At 33.5% G+C, this 27,948-nt stretch overlaps 1 protein-coding gene across 5 annotated transcripts in view; it reads left to right on the top strand.

The window, feature by feature from the left end:
• The window catches only part of LOC115879817 (high affinity cAMP-specific and IBMX-insensitive 3',5'-cyclic phosphodiesterase 8), a 511,035-nt gene that overhangs the window by 315,978 nt on the left and 167,109 nt on the right, over window positions 1-27,948 (top strand). For 3 of the 5 annotated variants that reach the window (XM_030896822.1, XM_030896824.1, XM_030896823.1), the window contains 2 exons: window positions 14,368-14,427; window positions 20,580-20,770. In XM_030896822.1, the coding sequence (XP_030752682.1) occupies window positions 14,368-14,427; window positions 20,580-20,770 (251 nt within the window). Of the gene's footprint in view, window positions 1-5,685; window positions 6,053-12,490; window positions 12,724-14,367; window positions 14,428-20,579; window positions 20,771-27,948 lie in introns of those variants that run through there. The other 2 variants (XM_030896821.1, XM_030896825.1) reach the window with 2 other exon arrangements.

Consider the following 27,948-nt stretch of genomic DNA (forward strand, 5'->3'; position numbering starts at 1 on the left):
ACTTACAAATAAATTTTTCTTGTTTAGAATAGGCAACATTATTTAGAACTTCCCGTTTAATCTCAAATGATAGTTTAGGTTTTAGTTTTACCTTTTTTTATCTTAAAAAGAACTTTTCAAAATTAGTAATTAGTAACGATTTAGTTAGTTTGCAATCGATAGCTTCCTGTGAAGTACTGTGTAATAGTTGTTTAATCTTGTATTATTAATAACTTCCTATACCTAAACTCAATATTTATTTTAATGAGAAAATTGTGTTTTTTTGAAAATATAAGACAAGATTTGACTTTCGGTCTTCTTCTCGTATTATGATGGCTCTGATACGAGGCAATTACCTTTTAGTCTCTCAATAGAGGGCATTTATCATTAAAAGTATTAAATCTGTGTGCTACAGTATGGGATTTCTGTCGTATAATAATGAATATTACGTTTATTTACAAATCCATTACTTATGTAGCTTAATCAGAGACAATCAAATTTTAGTTAAACGTCCCAATCTTCATGAACTGTATTAAGCATATGTATTGCGGTTTGAATCACCCTGTATGTTGACAAAAATATTTTGAAAATGTGCGTTACAATGACCCCGATCTTATGTAAAGATTGAAATAAAAATCACAAACCAAAAACGTAATAGGTAAAAAGCTTTTTTGGAGGCCTGGGTTACTCTGTATATAGGTATGTATAAAACTAGTAGCCTAAGAATTATTTACAGTTCGTCCCATTCTAAAAAAAGGTAAACACCCGTACAAATAACTCTAGGAAAAGGTATTTGTATTGTACGGTGGTAAAAACTTGTCTAAACAAGACCGAAGGCGCAGATATAAGATATAATAAAGCAATAAAATGTAAAAAAGGACGGGTAAACACCTTTGTTTATTTGTTGAGCAAAATCCTTTAGAATATCGTATATAATGACCAAAATATGACGCAATTTAAAAAAAATGTCACTTTCTGGCATATAATAAAGTTTCAAATATATGCAACGTTTATATTCAAATTTGTTATGATCTACAACAGTTAGGTAGTAATTGAGACGAATTATAATTCAATTACCGGCTACTACGTTCTTGTTTTAATAATCAAAATTCAACAAATATAATTAGAAATTATTTTAATTGTGAGAGGCTCCCTTGTGGGACGCCTATGTACGATACGGCGGAAACAATACCTACCTGTGAAAAGACAAATTCGGGTAATTTGAGCTTATTTTTCCACACATTTGACACTGTCCTACCATATTGAAAATTCGCAGATTCAAAAGTATGTTAAACAAAATCAAAAACTACTGAAAAGTTCACTTCGGACTTGATTCCGACTTCAAACACACCGTAAGCTAAACGTAGTACGCTATAACGGACTAATGGCCGTCGCGAGGGGTGGTGGGACGAACGGCTCATTTCATTCTGGAAGACTAGCAGCGACGTTGCCAATAGTTCTAGACGTTTCAGCACATTAAACAGTAAACACGTCCTTTAATAGTAACGCATATTATATCCTCTGGTTAATAACCATATTATTACGCATGCTTCTTTAAAAATAAACTATTAATTTTATTAAGAAATTGAGATTTATTGATATCCGGTGAAGGTTTTAAAGTCACCTTTTCTGCAAATCAAACTAAGTAGATAGGCGCAAATTTGAGATGTGGCAATGCCGCCTTCTCTATCTCAGTTGGTTTTTACAGTACATAGTCAGCCTCCGATTGTTTGATCGGGTTAAAATGCACAAAGTGATATCTGTTCTTACTAAATCTATGCTTTTAATCCACAAGGATATTTCGAGGTTTTTCATCTTTTTCCTTCCATTATAAGTTTAATGCTACCTAAAATTCAAAATTTGAAGTTTGTCACACTTCTAGAAGTACCTTAGAATTTTGATGACAGTAAGTGAGTCACTGTCGAAGTCAAAGAAGTTTGAGTGGCACTAGTTCATGATCCTCGAATTATAGTTGTTACATTCATATACAAATAAAATCAGAAGACACACCGCTTCGATTAATTCTAGTTTTCTAACATTTTCTTGAGTGGAAAGTCAGATACCGGTAGCGGCTAGACAGGTAACTTTTAATCCATAAGGATATTTCGAGATTTTTCATTTCTTTCTTTGGTTATAAAGCTACTTAAAATTCAAAATTTGACGTTTGTGACACATCTAGAAATACCTTAGAATTTTAATGATGTGCCAGTGAGTCAATGTCGAAATTGAAGAAATTTGAACAGTGGTAATTCATAAACTATAATTACTAAATATTTTGGTAACCTAACCAGCTAGAATATGGTTTTGTTCCTCATGTTTAGTTAAAATTAATATTCTTGCTTTATCCACAACGAAGTTACAGGGTGGTCAAAAGTGCCGCTAATACCTTCGAGAAAAGGATGGTTCGGCTGTGCTCGACTTGGCGGATTTCTGAATTTACATAAGCATTGGAACACAAAAAAAATTCTTTCTTAAGTAGTAAATCTAGTGAAAACAAATATCTATCCACTCCAAACAGATTGCATCAGTTAGGTGATAAAAAGAAATCACATATATTCACAAATTAGGAAAGTGAAATCTGTACTTCTATCACTTCCAACATTGTTAAGTGATTCGATGAAATCTGTTTTATCTCAATTATACATACAAGTTATTAATGTACCTATCTAATTATCATGTGACGTATTAGTTCTCTCAAACCTACAATTTGGAAAATCCTCTCTAATTAATAGTATTATTGTTTTATCAGTCATGCGAATCGATGAAATAATGGATTTTATACACTACTCTACAACTGTTGTGAAAAAAATATTGCAATCAAAGTTTAATTATCAATAATAATATCGTTAATAATAAACAACGAGCAAAATTGATAGTGCTGATAAAATTGTTCAAAATGTGCATTTTTAAGTTTGAGTAATTCCACTATTTGTTTACGAGTTACTATTTTTGGCATCTATCAATAAATAGTAGTTGAAAATATACCTTATTTATTCTTAATTATTGATAAAGGTGTTATTATTGATATAATCGATTTATTTTAAACAAATAAACAATTAGTCTTCTTTTATTTTTTACTTCCAAAAATTCTCATTGCTGCCTTTCTAGTTATGTTATTAAATGTTTTAATTACAGATAAAATTATCATTTAAAAATTGCAAGATTGTTATTTAGTAGTATTTTATTTGGACCAGTCTATTCTGCGTATAAAGCACGTATTCGAATACCGCCCATGTTAATCTTATGGTGCTATGCGATTTCCGACCTAAAGAGTTGTGAGGATAGACCACTGCTTTACTATCACAATTCTACAAATTCCCTATAATTAATATTTAGATAAATACATTGTACCATTCAAGCTGGGGCAACCTGATATTATAGAGATTGTTCAAAAACTTCGACGTAAGAGTTTGAATAGTAGGGCTGAAGCAAGGGAACAAACACAAATTGTATTATACTCGTACCATTTTTTACCTAACTCTTCAGGTTTTCGTAGAAAATGCATTTTCTTATAATTTAGACCTCATTTATCATACATCCCATGGAATATTGACATTTTAGATTATTTTTACCTGGCATTTCATCAGCCGACTCTTTTTATTAAAATAAAAATAGTTTGGGTACCTAGGTCGACTCAGCCTAGAAATGAGTACTTGTGATTCACAATCCTGAGGTAATAATAGGCGGTTGAAGCGTTGTGCTAGCCACATTACCTTCCTTGTATACCGAACGGCTCTAGTATGGCAAGCTGTACCTTGCTACTCCCAAGGCGTTAAACGCTATATACGGGAGCGATTATTATTATTATTATTATATAGATTATTTTTAAAGATTATACAAACTTACAGTTAGAGTACAGACACTAATATTGTCGATATAATTCGCTTATTTTAGTAAAAAATAAAAAAAAACTGTTTAAATATTTGTAAAAGAGGACCAATTAATATGATCCCAGTATTCGAACTACATTAATTAACTATTTGCTTTGATGAATAACTGTACAAATACTAAAAAAACTGAATTTTGTATGTGTATTAGAGAGTATGGTAAAAAGTAACACCTTATTAATTTTATTTAATTTTTTGGCGAATGCTTATTTACAACAACATAACTTATATTGATTTCTGATTCAAATCCACATATTTATTTACAATAATGTATTGACTAACACAATTAAGTATATAAGTAATGAATATTTCTGTGTGTCTGTCTAATTAATGGTGGTATATTTAGTTGGTATACTCTTTTCTTCTTCCTCTTATCACGCCCTCTACTGCCGATGGTTGACGGTCCAAATGGCAATTGTGGCTCTGGAAACTGCAGCACGGAAGATTTCCGCAGACGAGCGTTCAAAACATCTCCTCAAATCTTTTAGCCATGAGTTCTGGCGCCTTCCTACTGATCTTTTCCCTTGCACTTTGCCCTCTATTATGAGGCGCAGTATTTCGTATCTACCACCTCTCATCACATAACCCAGGTATTTCATTTTTCTTTCCTTGATGGTGTTTCTGCATGCGCTGGAGTACTTCATCGTTGGTGATCCTTTGTACCCTTGAAATTCGCAGCATCCGTCTGTATACATACATTTCGAAGGCTTCTATTCTCTTTTCGGTCTGTGAATCCAATGTCCAGCACTCACATCCATAGAGTAACACATAGAAGACGTAGCATCTGGCCATTCGAGTTCTGAGTTCCGCACTAAGGTCTCGTCTTGAGCTCTCGCTCCTAAAGACTTTATTGAGGTCACTTGTTCGATTGTTTGTCCCTTGACACGCAGGTGTGTATTTATTGGAGTCTTAGAAAAGACCAATAGTTTGGTCTTGGAGACATTGAGATGCAGTCCAAACATCTCACTATAGTGGACTACGGAATCTATAATGCTTTGCAGTTCTTGTATATTGTTGGCTATTATAACTGTACTCTTTTACAAATATTTAAATAGTTTTCATTTTGTAAACAATTAGGCTAGTAATATTGTCGTTTTTAGCACCTGTACATTTTGTACGTTTGTTGCTTAAAAAAATATATAAAATGTCAATATTTCATAGATTGTAAAAGGGTTATATGGATTCTACGAAAACTTAAAGATAAAAGTAAAGCATGGTATAATACAATTTGATATAGACAATGAAATTGTGTATCTGATTCACGTAAAATATGCAGACTGTTCCATTTAAATTACAAAAGATTGCCGTTTAAAGCTAGTAATTATTTAATATGCATTTTTGGACACTCTGTATAAGGTAATATTTTTAATTATTGCTACACAAAATTTAGTAAATAGAGAAATTCAGTACAATATTTGATGTTAAAAACTTAAATATGCCTAGAGAAATGAAACATTAGAATTGTTATTGCATTTTCACAAAATCGTAAATATTTAAAAACCGGTGAGATTAAAGTGCGGTATACCTTATAATCAAATTTATCTTTACTTTAATAGTAGAAACTAAAAATGTAATAATATACAGGGTATTCCATTTCCTATGAGAAATCTATAAGAGACACACGTAGAAAATAAACGCACTACTTAAATGCTTTGAAAACTTGTTATCTAATGCGCGTTATCGAGCGACAATCATGTTAATCTCCTTTTTTTTCTCGCATACGTTTACAACCCGAAGCAATGTAATTGACAGCATAAAAACTTATCAATCCTGCCACGACTTTAATCGCCAGCTAGTCTCTATCTTATCACCAAACACCGATAAAACGCCAACCGTTCAACACCAGCGTTTTTTGCACATTGTGCGTCAGAATGTCGGTGTGCAAACACTGCGGCTCGACGATCGAAAACAGTGTTCTAGTGTCGCCGTCTCCCATACAAGAGGAGGACAACGAAAATGACAATACGGACCGTTGTAGTGGCGGATGGTTGTGTTTTAAACAGTGTTTTTCGGGTGGAAGTAATGAACGAAGGAAAAATGATAAAGGAGATGATATGTCGGCGAGGTACTTGCGCGAAAATCGATACCAGAGACGCACCATCCAGTTCGATTTTGATTTGAACAGTTCGGTGTCGTCTAGGAGGTTGCATTCGACTATTTCCTCTTCCATTTTGAAGTCTGGAAAGGTAACTGCTAGTTATAACTTGACAAGCTTTGTCTTTCGCTACACCCACCACTCGTTTTTACAGAAAAGAAAATGAAGAAATATCTATATATATATACAAAAAATCTTTATGGAAGCGATATACATGTTTAACTATTTTTATATTTACTGAATCTTATGTTTTGAAAAAAAAGTTTTGTTGAAAATAGTTTATTTTATTTTAACAAGCTTTGAGTATAAACATTTTTAAGAAAGTGAGAAAGACCATCAATCGCATGCCGTTTACATAAATAACTTTTTGGAAAATTCTAGACATTTGGCCGAGGTTTCAAAAAATGTTTTGAGTTATAACTCATTATACAGTTTCATTGCTTTGTCAAAAGCCATTATCGTACAGTGGTTAGTTTTCCATTTCCGATATCAGTCGAACGTTCTTGGAACGTTCTGGTGTTTTCCCATTATCTCACAGAATCGTTGTTTCTTAGCTTTAATCTATCTACTGAGGTGTTCATTGAAGAAACAGTGTCCTGTTAAAAACCCCATGACAATCTGAAGATTGTTTTTACTTAAACCAAGAAAAAAATTTTAATTTTCACGGTCGTAAGTGCTGAGAAATTTCTTCGAGTGTCTTGGACCGTTGGAGAATTCCAATACTAGGTTACTATTGGAGTCTTCCAAGTCCTTGAGTTCTGCTTCAAGTTGACTTCTATTGAAAGCAGAATGATTCTAGTTGTTAGTGTAGTGTTCGCTCCTTTTCTAGCTAGATCGTTTGTTTTTTCATCAGCTTCTATCCCTTGGTGGGCTGGCATTCAGAGTAGGAGGACTTTTTGTGTTTAATTTGTTAATTGTTTTTGCTTAGAGCTGTCTGCCGAGCTTATATGCTAGAGCAATGCATTTACCTGATGAAGGAGTTATCTACTTAGAACGCCAGTAATGCTACGTTTTACAATTAATTGGTTGCAATATTGTGAAAATTTCCATACTTGGATTGTTAAAGATGTTATTGTCATAAAACGGTTTATTGAGATTTACGCTTTATCCAATGTTGTTGCTTGGACAAGTTATAGTCTCCAATACCTGACTGTATTGTTTCACTTTCCTGTGTATGTTTTTAATGTTCATTAAGTTAAGTGGTGGTACATTTATAGGACGATTTGTATCTCCAGTATCCGTCTAACCGCATTCAAAAGATACCTCGTACAAGAACTCTTGTTTCGATGTTTCCAGTCATGTTTTGGTTAATTGTAGTTTCACATATTTTCACACGTTTCAAAATGTTTTTGCATTTTTCATATGACTTTTTTTGTATTTTTTCATCAACTTGATTGTATTAAATACGGATATGGATTTTTAGCTATATTTTATAAATCTTGTGATCGTACAAATACAATGAAACTGGTAACATGAATAACTGGTATTCATGGGGATTTCAACAATTTATAATCTGATATTATAAGATTGCCTATATTGGTAAATAGGTCATCTATATCTGTTTTTATTACACATGTACTAGATAAGCAAACACATAGCCAAGCAAATTACCGACAATAATAGATAAAGAAGCCTCAAATAAGTGCAACCTGAACATAGCTGAACATAATAAAATTTTAATAATGAAGTTTACTATCTTATACTAGTGAGAGACTTTTTTTAAAACCGTTATATGAAACTTCTTAAATAACTCATTAAAATGAAGCCACATTCTTTATTTTCAATAATATCCTATGATTTTTTTTAGTTCAGGTCGGCGATAAGCATTATTTAAAGATATACGGGGTGAGTCTTAAATAAGTGCAAATTTTTTTAGGGGTAGTATATTTTGACCCCAAAAACACGATCCAGGGTTTTTTTTCGCGAAAAAAAATTGAAAATTTTGAATTTTTTGAAACTTTTTTTTAGTTAAAAAGTTTTTAGTTAAAAACATAATTTCTTAATAATATGGCAACATAGGTAGTAGATTAAATTTACAAGAAAAAAACACAGAAAAGATCCAGTGGTTCTCAAAATTTAAGCAAAAAATCTTTTTATTTTATTTTAAAAAAGACTTTTTATTTTATTTTCGTTTATATTCTGATAGTAAAGTATTAAATAATTCTGGTAATTAAAAAAAAACAAATATTTAATACTTTACTATGAGAATATAAACGAAAATAAAATAAAAAAGTCTTTGCCCTGACCCGGATTCGAACTCTGAATCATCGGTTGGTGGTCGGAAACTCTACGCACTGCGCTATGGAGACGTGTTCGATTAATATTCAATACTAGAATTTAAAGAACTAATAAAAATATAGGATCTTCTTCCAATGCGCAGTACAAAACTCAATGTTTACCGGCAGCCAGAGAGGCCTGCTGGCATGCTGGCATGCTGTTCTAGATAGATAAAAGATATATCAAAGAGCCAGACGTCTTAAAGTACTTGTTTTTTCGACGTTGCTAGCTCTCGTACTATATAATTATACTATACTAATAATATGTTCCGTTTGTCAGTATGTGTTTGCTATTTCTTTTGTAATTAAGTCGAACCTTAACATTTTACGATATCCTATAGAATTTTAAATCAATTAAACAACAAAACATTAATGAATATAATATACATATCGATTTTATATCTATAGTCTAGATTAAATCTACCAACTTATCTAAAAGTTTTTGGAGTGCGCACGTTAGTAACGAACTTAATCTTTAAGATATCAACCCATACTTAAATAATACAATAATACAATATCCGACACGATTAAGCCTTTATTGTCAGTAGTCATTCGATGAAATCCGTTACGACATTATCAAGATAGATTTTATACAATTCATAAATATATCTCAACTTTGGTTGATTGGCTTAATAGCGGCACGACTCATAAATAAATATATTTCAAGAAATGTTGTATAAAAAAGAAGTTATTTATTATATTTTTTTCAAAATGTTGTATAGAAAATAACAAGTAAATTTGCAAAATAAACCAAACAAAAACGTTTGAACTGGACGTGCGTTTTACTATGTTAGCATCATCAGCAGATGATTAAAACTTTGAGTTTTAATGATCTGCTGATGATGCTTGGCGGAAGATTTGATGAGGTACCAATTACGAAGGGCGTCAGGTAGGGGTGTGTATTATCCCCACTCCTTTTCGACATCTACTCCGAGACGGTATTCCGTGAGGCACTAGAGAGCGTTGAGGATGGTATCAAAATCAATGGTACCCTGATTAACAATATTCGCTTCGCAGATGATACGATTGTACTATCTGGCAATATTCTATACCTTCAGAATATGATGGACTGGATGTTAACAAAACTAAACTTGTGTTTTCCAAAACACCGAGAGAGACTGTTCTCAGAATTAACAACAAGGTGGTAGAATAAGTATCGTCCATAAGGAGCCCTCGTTGACGACGCTTGCGACCCCAAAACTGAATTTTTGGCGAAGATCGAACAGGCCAGACGTACTTTTGCTTCCATGAAAACGCTCTTCTCCAGCCGAGATCTAAGCCTCGAAGTGCGCATATACGTATGCTGCGTTGTTTCATCTTTCCAGTATTTATCTATGGCTCTGAGAGTTGGACACTCAATCAGCCATTGGAAAACCGCATTAGCGCTATTAGGATGTACTTGTGTTGTCGTATGCTGCGCATATCCTGGATGGATAGAGTGACAAATAAGGAGGTACTCAGGCGGATGGGCAAAGATACAAAGCTCCTATCAACAGTGAAGGAAAAGAAGTTACAGTACGTCAGGCACATCATGAGGGGTGATCGATACAAGGTGCTCAGACTGGTAATTGAATGAAGTGCGGTTTTACGCATCATCATAGCCAACTGGCCAACCTCCGAAGGGAGACGTCGACCTAAGAAGAAGATGATGCTAACATGGTTAGCGAAATTCACGTCCAGTACAAATATGTAGTGTTTTTGGTGTATTGTGATCAATTAGTGTTTAATTTTGATGTTTCAGTACCAAAAGTTCCAATCTTCCTCTGTAGCTAGTGAATTATTAAATCATAACTTCTGTTCGTAAACTTCGATGATTGAGTTTTCTCAACAGGTAAAAGACCATACCATAACCAAACTGAGGAACAGGGATAGGAATATTATTACTCCGAACCAATTGGGGCTATCAAAAGATGCGTACAATTTATCTTAGATAAGAACTATCCGAAACAAGAAAAAAATATGTTATTTGATAGTCAAGCAGCATTAAAAGCCACCAACTCAGTAATCGTCAATTCGAAGTTGGTCAAAGAATTCCTAGAGAAGCCGAACAAATTAGGCAAAGAAAATAAAGTCTCTGGCTGCTTGTTCACCAAGGGGTAGAAGGCAATGAAAAAGCAAACAATTTACACGGAAAAAAAGCTAAACTGGCTTAAAGATTATTAATCTTGAACCAACGATATGCTAGTTTCCCCATTCCGCAAATCTAGTTATACTTCTTTTCAAGAAAACCTTATCCTTAGAAGCTAAGAAAATTTATCTTTTATTTAAGATTTACCTAGTATTGAAATAAAATAAAATCTTGTTTCGAGTACTAGTCTCTTTCGAATTACTTATTTGTAAATTAGCAAATTATTGCATTAAGTATAGAAATTCTTTGTGTACATGTAATAATTACTTTATTCAAGTTTATAATATCACCTACTATAAAATAAAGCCTCTTCTTACTTTTAGGTTAGTTACTAGACGCGCCGACTAGGTAGTTTATAAAATTATATAAGTTTTTTTGTTATCCTTTGTGCTTGTGATATGTGAAAATGGAGGGACCTTCTCCAGGCCTGGGAGATGACGATTTGATCCCAAAATGTCAAGGTAAGTTTAGCAATAATCCTACATTATTTGATGACATTGGTTGGAGGTTCGGGTGACTCCATTTTAATATGCATTCTTTCTTATACACTGGTGGTAAACTAGGTATGTACGCGTTTGGAATAATTCAATTATGTTTTAACAATTTTTATTACTGTCTCTCGTTTTTAATTAGCGATGCCGCTGTCCAATATCTACCTATATTGGGAAATTACACAGTTTTATTGTATTTTCTTATTACGAAAAGCATATAATTTGGTAGGTGATGTTTGGCTAATCTGATTTAAAAAGCATTAATTTGGGGTTACTCTGGTGATATTTCAAAATTCCATACCTATTGTAAATGGAAATTAAGAAAAACACCAAAACAAGAGTTTCTAACAAGATCGAACCCGAACCTCCGAAAGCATAGGGAACACGTTACCGAATTTTGTAAGAACTATATAGTTTTTCGATCCCGGTTAATATTCGTCCTAAGAAAAACTAGTTTATCCTAAAATCGGGTTTGCCCGGTAACATACATGAATATAATAGAGTTGGGACATGCTAAAAATTTTAATTTCCATTTCCAATAGGTATGGAATATTGAAATATCACCAGAATAACCCCGAATATGGTTAATACTTTTTAAATTAGATTAACCAAACATCACCTACCAAATTATATGCTTTTCGTAATAAGAAAATACAATAAAAGTGTGTAATTTCCCAATATAGGTAGATATTGAACAGCGGCATCGCTAATTGAAAACGAGAAACGATAATAAAAATTGTTAAAACATAATTGAAAGTTTACCACCAATGTATAAGAAATAATGCATATTAAAATGGAGTCCCCCTAACCTCAAACCAATGTCATCAAATAATGTAGGATTATTGCTAAAATTACCTTGAAATTTTGGGATCAAATCCGTCATCTCCCATGCCTGAAGGAGGTCCTCCATTTTAACATATCACAAGCACAAACGATAACAAAAAAACTTTATATAAAGTAGCCGGCGCGCGGCGCGTCTCGTGTCGCAGAGGAGAAACCGAAACCAAATGAAGATAGGAATCAGGAATGCACTGTTGCGTTGTTGCTGTTGGGGATGGTCACTTAATATAAGAATAGTAACTCTTGGAAATGGAGTGTTACTCTCGCGTCGAGAATAATATACTTATTTAAAGTCTTAATACACCGATTTCAAGTAAAAGTTTTAAAAAGTTAAGAATACTACTTATTATTATATAAAAGCATTTATACTTCATTTAATAATAGTTTCTTCGTTACTAAATGATTTATTCACTTGATGGTAATATAAGTTTTTCTTAAATATAAGTCATTTTATTCTTTTTTTAGATTCAAAATTACTTAAAGTGACTATAACTATATTTAAAAAGCAAGTGTAAAAGTAAAATAGTTCCAAATATTTGTTGTACTCATGGAAAGAATACTATCCTTAAAGACAGTGTAAAATTTTAAGTGTATGATTGTTCTTGAATATAGAAATGATTTTTTTCCGTGTAACTAGTAAATGAGCTAACACTCCACTAACTGGACCAGAACTTTTCTGTAGAAAGACTTTCTCCTGACAGTAACATTCGGCAGGTGTATTCTCGGCTTTAGACATAACCAAATAGATGTTTTAGACTCTAGATCTATCATAACTGACATTTATTCCGCCGTTAACGTCATTTTCTAAGTATTTATAAACAGTTTACACTTAGGTATATTTTACGATGTATTATAAACGTTAATGGGCGACCAAGGTTTAAACCAATCCAGCAAGATCTATATGGCATCGGAAACAAATCGGGATTTCTCACCCAACGAGAAGTTTTCAAGTCCACGCGAACGAGGTAATTCGGAACAAGCCGACACAGACAGAAAGCACCGTAAGATACGAGTTAAGCTTCCAAAGGCAAGAGTTTCAAGTTAGTTTACGATTTTATATTAAAGGTACATAGAAGGGATATCTAATACTGATCAATTTTAAAGAATAATAAGTTCTAATTTAATTCTATTGCTTTAACTAATTTCTGCAAATCGTTCTGAGAGTGAATCATACTATTAGAGTACCATTGCTCTTGTCCATAACAGATAAACTAAGTCCAAAATATAATTACACCTAAAGGCAAGTCGGATATTTCTTGATTTTATCAATGGTTGTATTTGACTACAAGCGAACCTATCCATAAATTTTTATAAATGATTAATAACTATGCCAATGGATTTTCCAAGAAGACATTTACATAAATAAATGCCTTTATTGTCAAAAAATTTTACAATTTGTAGACAAAGGTAAAGTAAACAAACAAAGTAAACAAACAAAAGGGAATACAAAACATTATACAAATTACATTGTCAGTCTTATTGCTTAAAATAAACATTTATAAATGTTTACAATGTCAAAGAATAAAAAAAATAAAAATAAGATTCAAAAATATTTAGTAAGTTTATAGTAATTATCAATGAACTCTAAATAAATTCATTTTGATGTAATTGATAAATATAGTAATAGCAAACATTAGACCAGTGTTTGCAAGATCAAATTCGATTATCAAAATATTAGTAATTTACGGCGTAGAAAGCCTTGTCTTGTAAATAAGATTTCAATGCTTTGCGAAATGAAGAAAATGATGTTATGGATTTGATTTCAAATGGCAGGTGATTTGTGCATTTTTTTCGAGTTCTATAATATTGAACTTTTAACTAACTCTGAGCGTGGAGTAGGTAGATAAAGATCTTGCTCCGCGTTCCTGTGTGGATAAGTGTGAGATGGCCTTTATTGAGAAGCTGATACATGCTTACGTATTAGGCAAACGGATTCAAATATAAATAAAGAAGGAAGAGTTAATATTTTTAATTTTTTAAAAAAGTCCTGGCAATGTGTTCTGCTATTTAGTCCCAGTGAATATCGAACAGCTCTCTTCTGGAGCTTGAAAATGCAGTCAAATTTAGTCGCACAACACGTACCCCAGAATGGCAGGGCATATCTAAGGTGCGACTCAAAAAGTGCATAATAAACAGTTCTAGCCACTGACAAGTTAAGCTCTCTAGAAACAGATCTTAATGCAAAACAGGTAGAGCTTATTTTTTTCGACAAAGCGTCGATATGTATGTCTCATTTCAGAGAATTGTCTGCAACAAGCTCTAAGAATTGTACAGATTTTACGACGTTAATGGTGGTGTTGTTAAGTACAAAAGGCGGCAGCGAGTCCGTAAAAAGTCCGATCGTAAAATGGATTTGAGCCATTCCCTCAGAGTATAGCTATTATTGCTAGTTGCTCTTTCATTGCTAATTTTTACTTGTCTCCTTGATTTAAAATTAAAATATCATTTAAGATAAATGGTTTAAGTTATCACAAATATAAAATGTCCGACAGGATAACAATACATTGGTGACAGCATATTTATATAACTGGTGTAAATACAAACTGGTTTTCTGCAAAAAACAATATATAGCGTCATAAAATTCAATAAGCGGCATAAGTAAAGAGTTGAAACAGTTATAAAGTCAAATTTTGTTGATAATTATTATTAACAATATTTTGTTTTTTTACAGAGGGGCCCAAACGAACTGAAATATGGTCTAATCATCCCTAATATAAAACATCAATTGAAGGTAAGCCAACAATATCTAAACTATCTATTATGTATGATTAAATATTTATGGACAGATAGTTTTTTGTGTACAATAATTGAAAGATTTGTTTTCGGACTTCTAATGAATCCAATATTTCTTTCAATGATCCATTTCTTCAGAACACTTCTAGTATTCCAGTTCTTCCAATATTTTAAAGATATAATACATATACATTTATTTTTAAATGACTGAAATATACAGGGTGGGTCTTAAATAAATTCAAATATTTTTAGATGTAGTATATTTTTTTTCTATATTTTTTTTATGCGAATTTTTTTTGAAAATTTGGAAAAATTTTTGATTTTTGTTTTAGTTTTTATATAAAAAATATAATGTCTTTATTAAAAGGTAACATAGAATGTAGAATGTTTAGGAGGGGGTTAATGGCAGTTCTATTGTGTGTTCCCCTCTCTTCTTCAACGCGTTATAACTCATCATACAGTCTCAGGGCTTTGACAAAAGCCAGTATCTGAGACGGATCCACAGAGGCCAGCTACCTATCTTCGACATCAGCCGTACCAAAGTTTATGGCACGAATGGTTGTCATCTGGACGCACTCAGTGATAAGGTATTCTGGTGTTTCCCCATTTTCTCCATTTTTCTATAAATTCCCACAAGTTTTCAAATCCAATATACCGAGTGCTTCTCAAAAGCGGCTCACCGCTATAACTTTTTTATTTTTTTCAGATAAATCAACTAGATTTGGTATGTTAGTATATGACATAAATTAGGACTGATTGATATATTCAATTGTTTTCGGTCACTTCCGGTTTTACCGAAAATGACTATAACTTTTGATTTTTAAAGGGCACCCTCGGTATTTTTTAATTTTATTCGATAGAAAATGACACTCTGAATAGAATGACATTTCATATTTCAACTTTTGACATTTTCGCATATGGTTTATTTGAAATTGTGACATGGGGTAACAAATGCAATGAGTAGAAGAGGTACACCTGCAGTGGTATGTAGATGGATAAGGGCCGCCTTAGAAAACAGGATAGTGACTTCCACCCTGGGGCAAGCTACTATCAAAGCAGTAGCGGGTGGAGGTTGTCCACAGGGAGGATTGTTATCTTCTCTACTTTGGGAAACCTTGGTAGATGACCTCCTCAACGAACTGTCCACACAAGGTTTTTATTGCCTAGGATATGCAGACGACATCGTAATTGTGGTCAGGGGCAAGTTTGCTGGTATCATATCAGAAAGAATGCAGACTGCCCTAAACAAAGTTGACAAGTGGTGCAAACAAGAGAGACTGACAGTCAATGCTCAGAAAACACAAATTATCAATTTTACAAAAAAGATAGCACCAAAAGGCCTAAAACCACCAGTGTTAGGAGAAACGGAGATTTCATTTGCCAAAGAAACAAAGTATCTTGGGATATTTTTTGATCAAAGGCTTACATGAAATACTCACATAGTGAAAGCAACACAGAGGGCTACCATCTCTTTAGGTAGATGCAGAAGGATGTGTGGAAAAACTGGGGTCTTTACCCTAAAATGACTCTATGGCTATACACAAGGGTAGTAAGACCCATGATAACCAAGTAAGGCTGTTAAGTTCCACACAAAGGCTTGCGTGCCTGTGTGTAACTGGGGCCATAAAAACCACTCCTACAATTGCGATGGAAGTCTGGTTGAACTTACCACCACTACATATTTTCATATAAGGCGAAGCCAGATCTGTCATGCACAGGTTAATTCACGGTCGGCAGCACATAAGCCAAACGCATAGTGCTGCTAACCAGAAGCTAATCGAAGAGCTAAAAGCAGACAAAGTATTGGGATTACCAATTGATGCAACAGCTACTAGGTGTAGCTTCAACAACAAATTTAATATAACCATACCAGGAAAGGAAGACTGGAGTAAAGGTGTACCCATTCAAGCTGAGGCAACCTGGTCTACAGACGGCTCAAAAACGTCAGAAGGCGAAGGAGCTGGGATAGTAGGGCCGAAACAAGGGAGATCCTTCCACGTAAGCCTATCCAAGGATGTCACAATTTTCCAGGCAGAAATAACGGCAATCCACTATTGTGTAGAAGAAATAATAAGGCAACAAAGAACAAATCGTTCTGTGGCCATCTTCACAGACAGCCAAGCGGCGCTAAAGGCACTCAGCTCCGCGGAGGTCAATTCTAGACTAGTGTGGGACTGTGTGCGTGCTCTGAATACTTTGGGCGAACGTAGCACTGTTACGTTGGCCTGGGTGCCAGGGCACGAGGGTCACAAGGGTAACGAAAAGAAAGGGCCAAGCAAGGCTCATCAATGCCATTCATAGGCCCAGAACCCTTCTGCGGCGTTGCAAAGGCGGTCACGAGAATGGCCACGGAACGATTGGTGGCCAACAAATCTCTAGAATGGTGGAGAAACTCACCAGGGCAGAGACAGGCGAAAAGGTTCATTGTAGAACATTCGCCAAAATTCACGGTAGACTTGATAAGCAAGGACAGAAAGACAGTCAAAGCTGTAGTAGGTCTACTAACAGGGCATTGTAAGCTAAATAGGCATCTAAAGCTGATGGGATTGACAGACGAAGCTATGTGTAGGTTCTGCCAATCTGAAGAAGAAACGTCAGAACACATTTTATGTCGGTGTGACAGCCTGGCAAATGTGCGGTTCTCGGTAATAGGCAATAATAGGCCATTGCCAAGGAGCTACATGGAGGGTTCAGTCTCCAAGTTGCTAAACTTTGTGAAGAGGATAGGACTGGAGAATGTAATCTAAGGATCAGAAGAGGACCACAATAGATCTGAGAAGGTCGCAGTGGATCAGGCCGAAAGCCACCTCTAAGAATCTAATCTAATCTAACATGGGGTTCATAACGACAATTTGACTCGAAATACCAAGTGTGTGGTATCAAATTATACGTAAAAAATGATTTTTTCAAATATGCTAATGAGCCACCCTCATTCCATTTGAAAAAATTGATATATGGTTAAAAATAAGATTTGGACATTTTTTAACCGGCAAGGACAAGACACTAAAAACATTAGACGATCAAATCTATTTTTCAAATGCTCCAAAAATACATGAATTTAGAATTTCCGACGAATATCGTGTTTGAGTTAACTTTTCCCTTTTCCCTATGGATCTCAAAATTTCCCATGGATAGGGAAATTTCCTACGAGTTGGCATCACTGTTTTGGACTTATCTACCAGCTTTGACAACATTTGCACTTATTTAAGACTCACCCTGTATATTTCTTACAATTTAAAGATAAATGCTGTTTTTTAAATTTCGTTTGGTGCTAGAAAATAAACAAGGAATTCCTTTTATGACTAAGTTACTTGAATTATACCGTTCCTCCTATAATTAAGTGGATGAGACTTAAATTTAAAATAAAAGTAAACACAAAAAGAAAATACAAAACAAAAAAAGTAATTCTATTTTCGACGGACAAATTCCCATTCTCCTCTAAATTGGATGAATGTAAAAGAAACAAAACGTTAAAATCCTTTAAAAGAAAGATCGCATTATCAAAACGCCCTCGGGCGTCCGATGTACTTTTTAATTTGTTGTTTCTCTAATAAGTGAAGTCGGGTTAATTACTGGAGCATGTTTTAAAAAGGCTTAGCCTTTTTAGCTGCAGAGAAAAATAGTAGGTATTTACTTTAAAACACCATTCTCTATTATAACAAGAAGAAAATTTTTATATTTTTATTTTATTTTCTTTGTTATAAGTAAATCTTTGTAGTAAGTATAGAATTCTTTTTATTTTTTTTTTATGGATTGAAAGTACAAAATATCAATATAAAAAAAATATCTCAAAAAAGTACCTACTAAAAGCTTCAAAGAATAAGAAGTAAAGAATGGAAGCTTTTCATTACTGTATTAATGGAAAGCTTTAAAAAATGCATTTTAATAATGTTGCGTTATATTATTTAATCATAAATTAAGATTATTAATTAACAACCGTGGAATATTTTATTCAGGTTTTCTCTAAGATAGATTTTAAGAGAAGAAGTATAATTTAAATATTCAATATTGAATTTTTTTAACAGCATTTTGTGGGACATTTCGATCAAATTTTTATCTATGTAGATTTTATACCTCATTCTATGATGCTTTATACAGGGTGAGTCTTAAATAAGTGCAAATATTTTCAGGGCTGGTAGATCTCGATAATAGAAACATATTTTCTCTTTACCGTTTTTCAAATAAATCCAAAATAACCGAGTTAATTTAGTTTGAAAATTTCCCAAAAAAATATTTTTTGCTAGAATTTTTTTTAACCTTCTTTCTTGTAAATTTAATCTACTATCTATGTTGCCATATTATCAACAAATTATATTTTTTAACTAAAAACTAAAACAATTACCAAAAATGCAAATTGCAAATTTTCATTTTTTTGTGAGAGAAATCTCATAATCGTGTTTCTGAGGCCAAAATACATCACTCGTCGACTCACCCTGTATATGGTATAAAAATGTTCCTCTCACTACATTCCTTACTTTTTATTCTCCGTAAACATGATAAGCTTTTTGTAATTAATTACATAAATTGACACATTTACTCGAGTTCGAATTTTTACTTCAAATTAATAGTAGACTGGACTAAACAAGCATCCACACGATCAAGCTTCAAAGTTTGCACAGGTCTAATTCAAGGAAAGTCTAATTTTGCTCAGGTGATGTCTACAACCTGCACATTTGGCGGGAAATATGCCTGCACAAATCAGTTTTTTTTTCCAAAACAAGGGGCCGTCCTTTGCCGGAAACACTGCGACCTGTGAGGCCTATTGTGTTTGTCCCCTTTCTATATCTGCACTCATTCTCCTATCGCTGTGCCCTGCACTATTTTATGCAGGTCCTTGAGAGGATGGGAGCATAGTTCCTCCGGTTCTAGCCTAGTTTTCCCAAATAAAAAGTGTCGCTTGCGATCCAGAGCCTCACAGTGACATATTATGCGCTCCGCTGTCTCAGGATCTTTATCGCAGAGTCTGCAGCAAATACTTCCTTGATACAGGTTGAGCTTGTTCAGGTAACACTCCTGTCCTGTCCTGTCAAGAGGCCTGCTCTAATCCGCACTTTATTCCTGCTAGGCATTAGCAGTTCTTTTGCGGTTTTAGAGCTAGGTCCTTGGATAAAAGCCTTGCTGTGCCTGTGCCCTTCTCTGTTTCTCCAGTGCATATTCTGCTTTTCTATGATCCAGAGTTTTAGTGCACTACGGGCCATACATTTGGGTATTCCCAGTACTGGCTCTGGACCAAGATAGGATGCCGATGATCCTTGCTTAGCTAGCTAATCGGATTTTTCGTTGCCTTGGATGCCACTGTGGCCCGGCACCCAGAATAATTTAATTCTGTTCCTTCGTGCCAGAGCTCCCAGTTCACCTAGGCATTCCCAGACGAGTCTCGATGATACCTTTGGGCTCATACGCGCCCCAAGTGCCGCCTGACTGTCTGAGCATATATTGACGAGCTTACCTGAATAAGCTTTTCTATTGTTTTCTCTCGCACATTGTAGGATGGCGAAGATTTTTACAATCGAATACGGTTGAGTGTTTACCCAAGGAAAAGGATAAGCTTACCCTCGATTCTTCCCCAAATAATACTCCAGCTCCTGTTCCTTCAGCGGTCTTTGACCCGTCTGTATACCAGGTTAGTCCATCCTGAAGGAATGTTATATCTGTCCACATTCCTCTATCCATTTTGTTCATCTCGAATGGTTTGTGGTATGTATGTAAAGAGGGGTCATTTGGTCCGATCTCATTTACACACACCTAAATTAGCCTAACCTAACCAAACCAATCAGGTTTGCACTGAGCGTGAAACATCTGGGCGTTTGTAGAGGTTATTTACAGTTACTTTTTTTATTACGCAATTGGGTTAGAAATAACGTATTGCAGAAGTATTAAACGGCCACTAAACTACTCGCGAAGTAGGCCGAAGTAAGTCAAAATCGAATGTTGAAAAGGGTTATTGCGTGTTTCTTCGTCTGAAGAAAATAAGCCCAGGCGAGGCAATGTTAGGCGATGAAATACGAAATAATACGAATACGAAATACGGTATAACCCTGACTGAACATTGATCTATTGTATCGGGCTATTTTGGAGAGTAGTGTAGAGCCGTTCTACAATATTCGAGAATGAGTAGAATTTTACAGAACCTGATTTTTTCTGTTGCAGTTACTTCTTGTTTTTGCTCAATTGGATCCAGTTTCCGAGACTTTCACGAAAGCCGCCGAAAAACTTGGATTCGAAGTCACTCTTTGTCATACGGACATTAGTGCTCTGGAGGAATACCAAACGAAGTCCCACGACTTGGTCATAGTAGACAACAGGATAACCAAAGCTTTCGATAATGATTTATTATGCAGGTAGGTGACTGTTTTTCCTATATTTTTACATATTGGGTGGAAACTAGTTAATAATGATCATTTTCTAGTACTAAATGTTATGTATGCTAAAGTACTTATGAGGAAATGCAAGACAAAGACTCCCTTGGTCTTGGTCTTGATCTTGCAGTCTAATCAGTAGTCTTGGTCTTGGTTTTACTGCAAGACTCTTGAAAGTCTTTTAATAGATTGCATCTATTATGCTTGCATTTTTTAATAGATTTTTATTAGAGGCACTTTTTACGTAGAAAATCTTGACTAGATACATAGACATAGCATAGATAAATGAAACAAGTTTAGATTGGAAAGTGCCCATAAGAAAAATGTAAACACTATTTGGCGCTATTCTTGCAACGGTCACGACCCAAAGATTTTGATAATTTCGGATTGGTTCGGCTGTTTCGGTAATTATGTCGCCCAAATATTGTTTATTTAAATTTATTATTATTTTATTAGTATTTTAATAAAACACGCTTTTAGATGTATCAAAAAACTTTTAATAAGAGTAACTTTAACTCTACATATATGTTTCGGCTTGTTAGGCCTTTTCAAGAGTTTTTTAAGAACTAATCGTCTAACTACACTGTAACTATATATATTTGCTATGGGGGTGGGTTCAGAGAGTTTACAATAGGGGTAATAAAAAATGTGTTTAGAAATCCTTGTTGGTCGTTAACATTATTTTCGTTTTTAACAGATTTTAGTATTTCTAACTGTTCAATGTAATTTAAGTGTCTACCTTTTGTTTCTCTGTGTAGTAACTTAATTGAGTTTTCATTAATTTTGTAATTATTTACTATACAATGACTTGCAAGACCAAAACTATGCTGGAGATTATTAATAGACTTTACATGTTCTTTAATCGTTATATCTAAATTTCTACCTGTTTGGCTTATGTACACGGCATCACAATCATTGCAATCCACCCTATATACACCCGACTTATTTTTGACATTAGTTTTGTCTTTATTATTTAATAAAAGTTGACCTAAATTTCTTTTATTTAAGTTAATAGTTTTACATCCTATTTTATTGAGATTATTTGATATTTTGTTAGTTAAATTATTGGGCAAGATATGTAGATGACATTTTTTGTATTTGGTCAGGCACCGGGAGAAATTTAAACAGTTTTTTAACATTATTAAATTCAATTAACCCGAGAATACAATTTACTATTGAAAAAGGTATTAATACCATCAATTTTCTTGATGTTACAATTATAAAACAGTCTAATAGATTACAATTTGATATTTACAGAAAACCCACTCCCACAGACACTGTATTACATAGTCAATCACACCAATCGTGGCAAATCAAAATGTCACCCTTTCATAGTTTAATTCATAGATTAGTAATGTTTCCAGTGAGCCCAGAGAATTTTAAAAAAGAGTTAAATATTATTAAACAAATCGCCATCAACATCAACAATGGATATAAGTGTTCCCTTATTGATAATATGCTAAAAAGAAAAAACAAAAGAAAATATTAATGAAAAATGTTTATTCCGCTAATTCTAAAGACAATAACAATTATCGAGTTTTAAACTACATTCCTAATTTAACTAACAAAATATCAAATAATCTCAATAAAATAGGATGTAAAACTATTAACGTAAATAAAAAAAATTTAGGTCAAATTTTATTAAATAATAAATACAAAACTAATGTCAAAAATAAGTCGGGTGTATATAGGGTGGATTGCAATGATTGTGATGCCGTGTACATAGGCCAAACAGGTAGAAATTTAAATATAAGGATTAAAGAACATGTAAAGTCTATTAATAATATCCAGCATAGTTCTGGTCTTGCAAGTCATTGTATAGTAAATAATCACAAAATTAATGAAAATTCAATTAAGTTAGTACACAGAGAAACAAAAGGTAGAGGCTTAAATTACATTGAACAGTTAGAAATACTAAAATCTGTTAAAAACGAAAATAATGTTAACGACCAACAAGGATTTCTAAACACATTTTTTATTACCCCTATTGTAAACTCTCTGAACCCACCCCCATAGCAAATATATATAGTTACAGTGTAGTTAGACGATTAGTTCTTAAAAAACTCTTGAAAAAGGCCTAACAAGCCGAAACATATATGTAGAGTTAAAGTTACTCTTATTAAAAGTTTTTTGATACATCTAAAAGCGTGTTTTATTAAAATACTAATATTTCAACGATGTTTCACAAGGAACCAACCACAGCTTCAGTACAATTTATTATTATTTTCTTTTAATTTTATAAATAAAATACAGTGTGTTGCATACAAGAAACTTTATTTTATATAAGGACTTGTATGTGAAATACCTATGAAACATTGGGAACCGACGACCACGCGACGCGACGTTATGCCACGATCCACGATGGTTTTTGCAGTTCACAAGTTTTTAATGCCACTTTTGTCATAATTATCACGGGTTTGAATAAGTAAAATTTAAATTAAACTCCCAAGATAGCAATAATTACTTTGAGAATGGACGCTTGAAACCGATGATTGCTGTCATTTTAATTCTAAAGCAAAGTATTTCTTTTTGTTAATCTATGGACGTCAGTTGTAGACATCGCTTATTCTATCGCTGGACAGATTAAAATAAATTGAACAATGTTTATTTAATGAAAATCTTCTAATTAATGTGGAGTGGTCTGATAATAAATCAAAATTTCTGACGTATCGTACTACACTTGTTAAATGTTATAAATAGTTTATCTCGTTTAATCCTTATCGATTATATTTCCATACATCACAAAATAATGTATATTTACTTTATTAGATTTGATTGTTTGCCGTTTTCTATTCTTAATTCTACTCTAATTTCTAAAATTCTCTAATTCTAAATTAAAGTCGGATTAGTTTTTCTACACCATTTACTCGTATAACTCAAGAAAACCGATTTTAATGATCACTGAATAACAGAATAAACCCCTCCTTATCGAACCTCTACACCCCACAGTCAATCCGTTTGCCAAAAATCAACTTTAAACGTAAGCAGAATCGTGATTACTCAATGGTCATATTTTATGAAACACCCTGTAAAAATTTTTAAAAAATCTTAAAATATGTAAAACAACAAAATAAAATATACTTGTTTAAGAGTTTTTCCGAAAAACTCACCAGTTTTTAAATAAAAAATATTCTAATATTTGAGGGGTGGTTTCACCCCCTTAGAATTCGATTTTCGAAAGATCCCTTCTTACACACCCTAAAGTCAATCCGTTTTCCAAAAATCAGCTTTTACGTCAAGCGCTTTAAGCAGGATCGTGATTAATCAATGACCAGATTTTTCGAAACACCCTGTATACATTTTTAAAAAATCTTAAAATATGTAAATGAACAAAATTAAATATACGTATTTAAGCGTTTTTTCGGAAACTTGACCGTTTTTTAAATAAAAAATATTGTAATATTTGAGGGGTGGTTTCACCCCCTTGGAACTGGAATTTCGAAAAATCCCTTCGTATCGAACCTCTACACCCTAGAATCAACCTGTAAGCCAAAATTGAACTTCTTACTTTGAGTCGTTTGAGCAGGATCGTGATTAATCAGTGAGTCAGTCACTTAAGGATTTTATATATTAGTATAACTCATTTTCTGTTAACTCGCCGAAACCGTGGGTATATTTTTTTCCATCTAAAATAAATTACAAATATACCTGTTCCAATAAAAAAAAGGTATCTCTTCTAACCAGAGGAATTTTCCACTACATTGCTTTACTGCCGACTGAGGTAAGATAAAAACCGAGAGACAAAGACGCAGAGTAGGAGGACATACGAACACCCCTAAGTATAGATTTTCCGAGGCTGGAACTTGATATAAGTAGACAATTTTGGGGCCTAGCGAATCTGGGGGAGAACATACGAAACGTCTGGGGAGGAAAATATATATCTCGGTTGGAGAAGTAAGGTTTTTTTTATAGGATCATGGATCCTGATTGAATTTATTATTAGATCGTAAAAAAAAACTTGAACGAGGTAGTATCGCTTTCTTGTTGAAAATTCAACAGGTAATATATTATATTTGCATATTATGTGGATAATATAGGGTATCTAATAGTGATGGGATAACTCGAGCGAAATTTCGATTTTTTTTTGAAATGACCGACATCGCTCGATTATGACGAGTTACGAGCGACGAACGCAATCAATCCTAGGATGGAATAAATTGAAATCCGATTTTAATGTGACATACTCGATAAAAAGCCGAGCGAATTTTCTATATACATTGCAGGTAGCAAATTTATACGACGTTATCCGTTGCATATCTGAGTGACAAAATTTTACAACCTACATCGACAATGCTTTGAAATAAATTAAATCAGAAATCAAGCGAATCGCTTGCTAATTGCCATTCATCGAGAGAATATCTGGTCGGCGCACGCAATTTACTGCTGGCGTTACGAGTACAACAAGCGACTATCGAAAAACCCTATTTTTAGATACGAGCGATATTTCGCTCAATTATTGAAATCGCTTGAAACTCGAGTACTTGATTATTGACCAAAACACTTTTACTTTTACACTGGACGCGCGTTTCGCTAACCATGTTAGCATCATCAGCAGATGATTATAAACTAAAGTACAATCTACAAGTTGAGCGTTTATATACTCGCCCAGTGGGCACCGAGTAGGCGTGGCAAAATCTAGCCAACCGAGTCAGAACCCACTGAGCGTAACAGTTAGATTTCCGCCACTAGAGTAGTAGGAACAAAGAACTTGAAGGAATTGGACCGTTGTCTCTGTTCATACTATCTTTACATTTATTAATTCTGATGCTTTCATATGCATCTAATTGCCTGTAATTTGAGACTTGTTCCTACTACTCTAGTGGCGGAAATCTAACTGTTACGCTCAGTGGGTTCTGACTCGGTTGGCTAGATTTTGCCACGCCTACTCGGTGCCCACTGGGCGAGTATATAAACGCTCAACTTGTAGATTGTACTTTAGTTTATAATCATCTGCTGATGATGCTAACATGGTTAGCGAAACGCTCGTCCAGTGTGAAAGTAAAAGTGTTTTGGTGTATTGTGGTGATTTAGTGTTTTTATTTTACTAGTATCAAAGTCAGTGGCGTTCGTCAATAAGTGTTCTCTAAAAATTAAAATTTTGTCATTCTTTTATTAATTCTGATTATTTTAAAAACGATTGATCTATTCAGTTCTACGAAACAAGCTAGTAAACAAAGTGTATTAGATCAAAACATTATTTAGGCATACACTATGATGATAAAATAAAGTTGATTATGGTATACTGTTTTTTAATCAACTAGTAGCTTAATTTTTTTTATGAAGAGATCTAAAATTATAATCCCATCAAAAACAGCTTTTGGGATATCGGGTCTCCCTGTTTTTTTTTGTATATTATTATATTTCTATTAAATCATGACATATTACTTATTTACCAACTTTTACCAGAAAACTCATTTCGAAGTTTTCAATTCTTTTTTTCGCCCTCTTGATAACCTGTCTGTAGAAAAACTCCAGACAAACTCCAGAACAACATATTTCAATTACCGAATAAACTTCGGAACTCCTACGTGCCTTTTTAAGAAGTGCGTAAGAAAATCCTTCGAACAACATTCTCAGCAAATCCTTTTTTTCTCGAATTTTCCCCGATAAACCGAAACCGATTTTTACCTGTTTAATCAGCAGTCGAATATTCTCGGTAAATATCTCAATGCTTTTACGGCAGAATTTGTTTAATGTGTAGGATAAAGCCGATCAAAATCCGATTAATGCTTTAATTTTATTTTCTTTTCTATGGGGTTTTGCGATATAACGAAAATTTGTTTGAAATTAATTTGATTTCCTTTACTATAAATGCTGATACGACATTTCAATATTGTTCAAAGCTTGAAGAACAAAGGTATTTAAAAAATATTACTATAATAATATCACAAGAGATTATATTGTTTCCGAAAACTGGAGCTTAGCATTTTCGAGCTTATGACAATACTTTAATTGTTATACAGGGTGTCAAAAAAATAGTGTATCTAGCTTTGGTAAATTGCTTCCATTTTTGAACATTTTTCTTATTCGGGATTTAAATGGAAGTAGTTTGGATATGGCCAAAGACATTATAAAGATAGACCGAACATCTCATTCATAAATACTCGTTGGAAGTGTATCAAACATTCCAATGTGTCAAACAAGGACAGAAGAGACAGAGAAGTCTAAAATTTCCGACCCGGCAACTAGGCGCATTTGGATTGTTCTAATGGCCAGTGGCGTATCGTTTTTTGGAAGGAATTTAATTAGTAAAATTTTTACTCCATATTAATATACTACATTAACACTTTTTCGTCAGATGAGTTTTGTTATAAGGTCTAATATAATAATATAATTAATATCCCATATATACTTATGTTGAAACGTTAGTAGGTAGTTTTCGAAAATCGCTCCAACGTCGATTTTCAATTTAAACTTTCAGTTACTTTTGAATATTTACAGGGGTGACTCAAGTTTCTGAAACAATTCTATATTAGGTTTGTGGTTGGTGACTTTTCTTTCTTTTTTTTTTCAGAATATGGAGGCAATGGTAAAGCACATTTTAGACATTTTGTAAACATAGGTGGCCGGAACATATTTTCAAACTAAAGTTGTAGATTTGCCATTAAATTTCCATTCCAGAAATACCTAGGGTTGCCGCCTGTCTTTTTTTGAAAAGGACAGTCCGTTTTTTGGAATAACTTGTCCTTTTGACTTTTTTTGACTTAAAAAGCCATTTTCATTTACGTATTTTCCCTGAGAAAATTACCTACAGCAAACAGAAATATTATTTTCGTCCAAATTTAATTAGAGATGTTATAAAACTTATAAATAAATTTTTCTTGTTTAGAATAGGCAACATTATTTAGAACTTCCCGTTTAATCTCAAATAATAGTTTAGATTTTAGTTTTACCTTTTTTGATCTTAAAAAGAACTTTTCAAAATTAATAATTAGTAACGATTTAGTTAGTTCGCAATCGATAGCTTCCTGTGGAGTACTGTGTAATAGTTGTTTAATCTTGTATTATTAATAACTTCCTATACCTAAAATCAATATTTAATGAGAAAATTGTGTTTTTTTGAAAATATAAAGCAAGATTTGACTCTTTCGGTCTTCTTCTTGTATTATGATGGCTCTGATACGAGGCAATTACCTTTTAGTCTCTCAATAGAAGGCATT

Source organism: Sitophilus oryzae, unplaced genomic scaffold (genome assembly GCF_002938485.1).
Source record: "Sitophilus oryzae breed Bouriz unplaced genomic scaffold, Soryzae_2.0 scaffold_1588_pilon_pilon, whole genome shotgun sequence".
In the NCBI taxonomy this organism is placed as follows: domain Eukaryota; kingdom Metazoa; phylum Arthropoda; class Insecta; order Coleoptera; family Curculionidae; genus Sitophilus; species Sitophilus oryzae.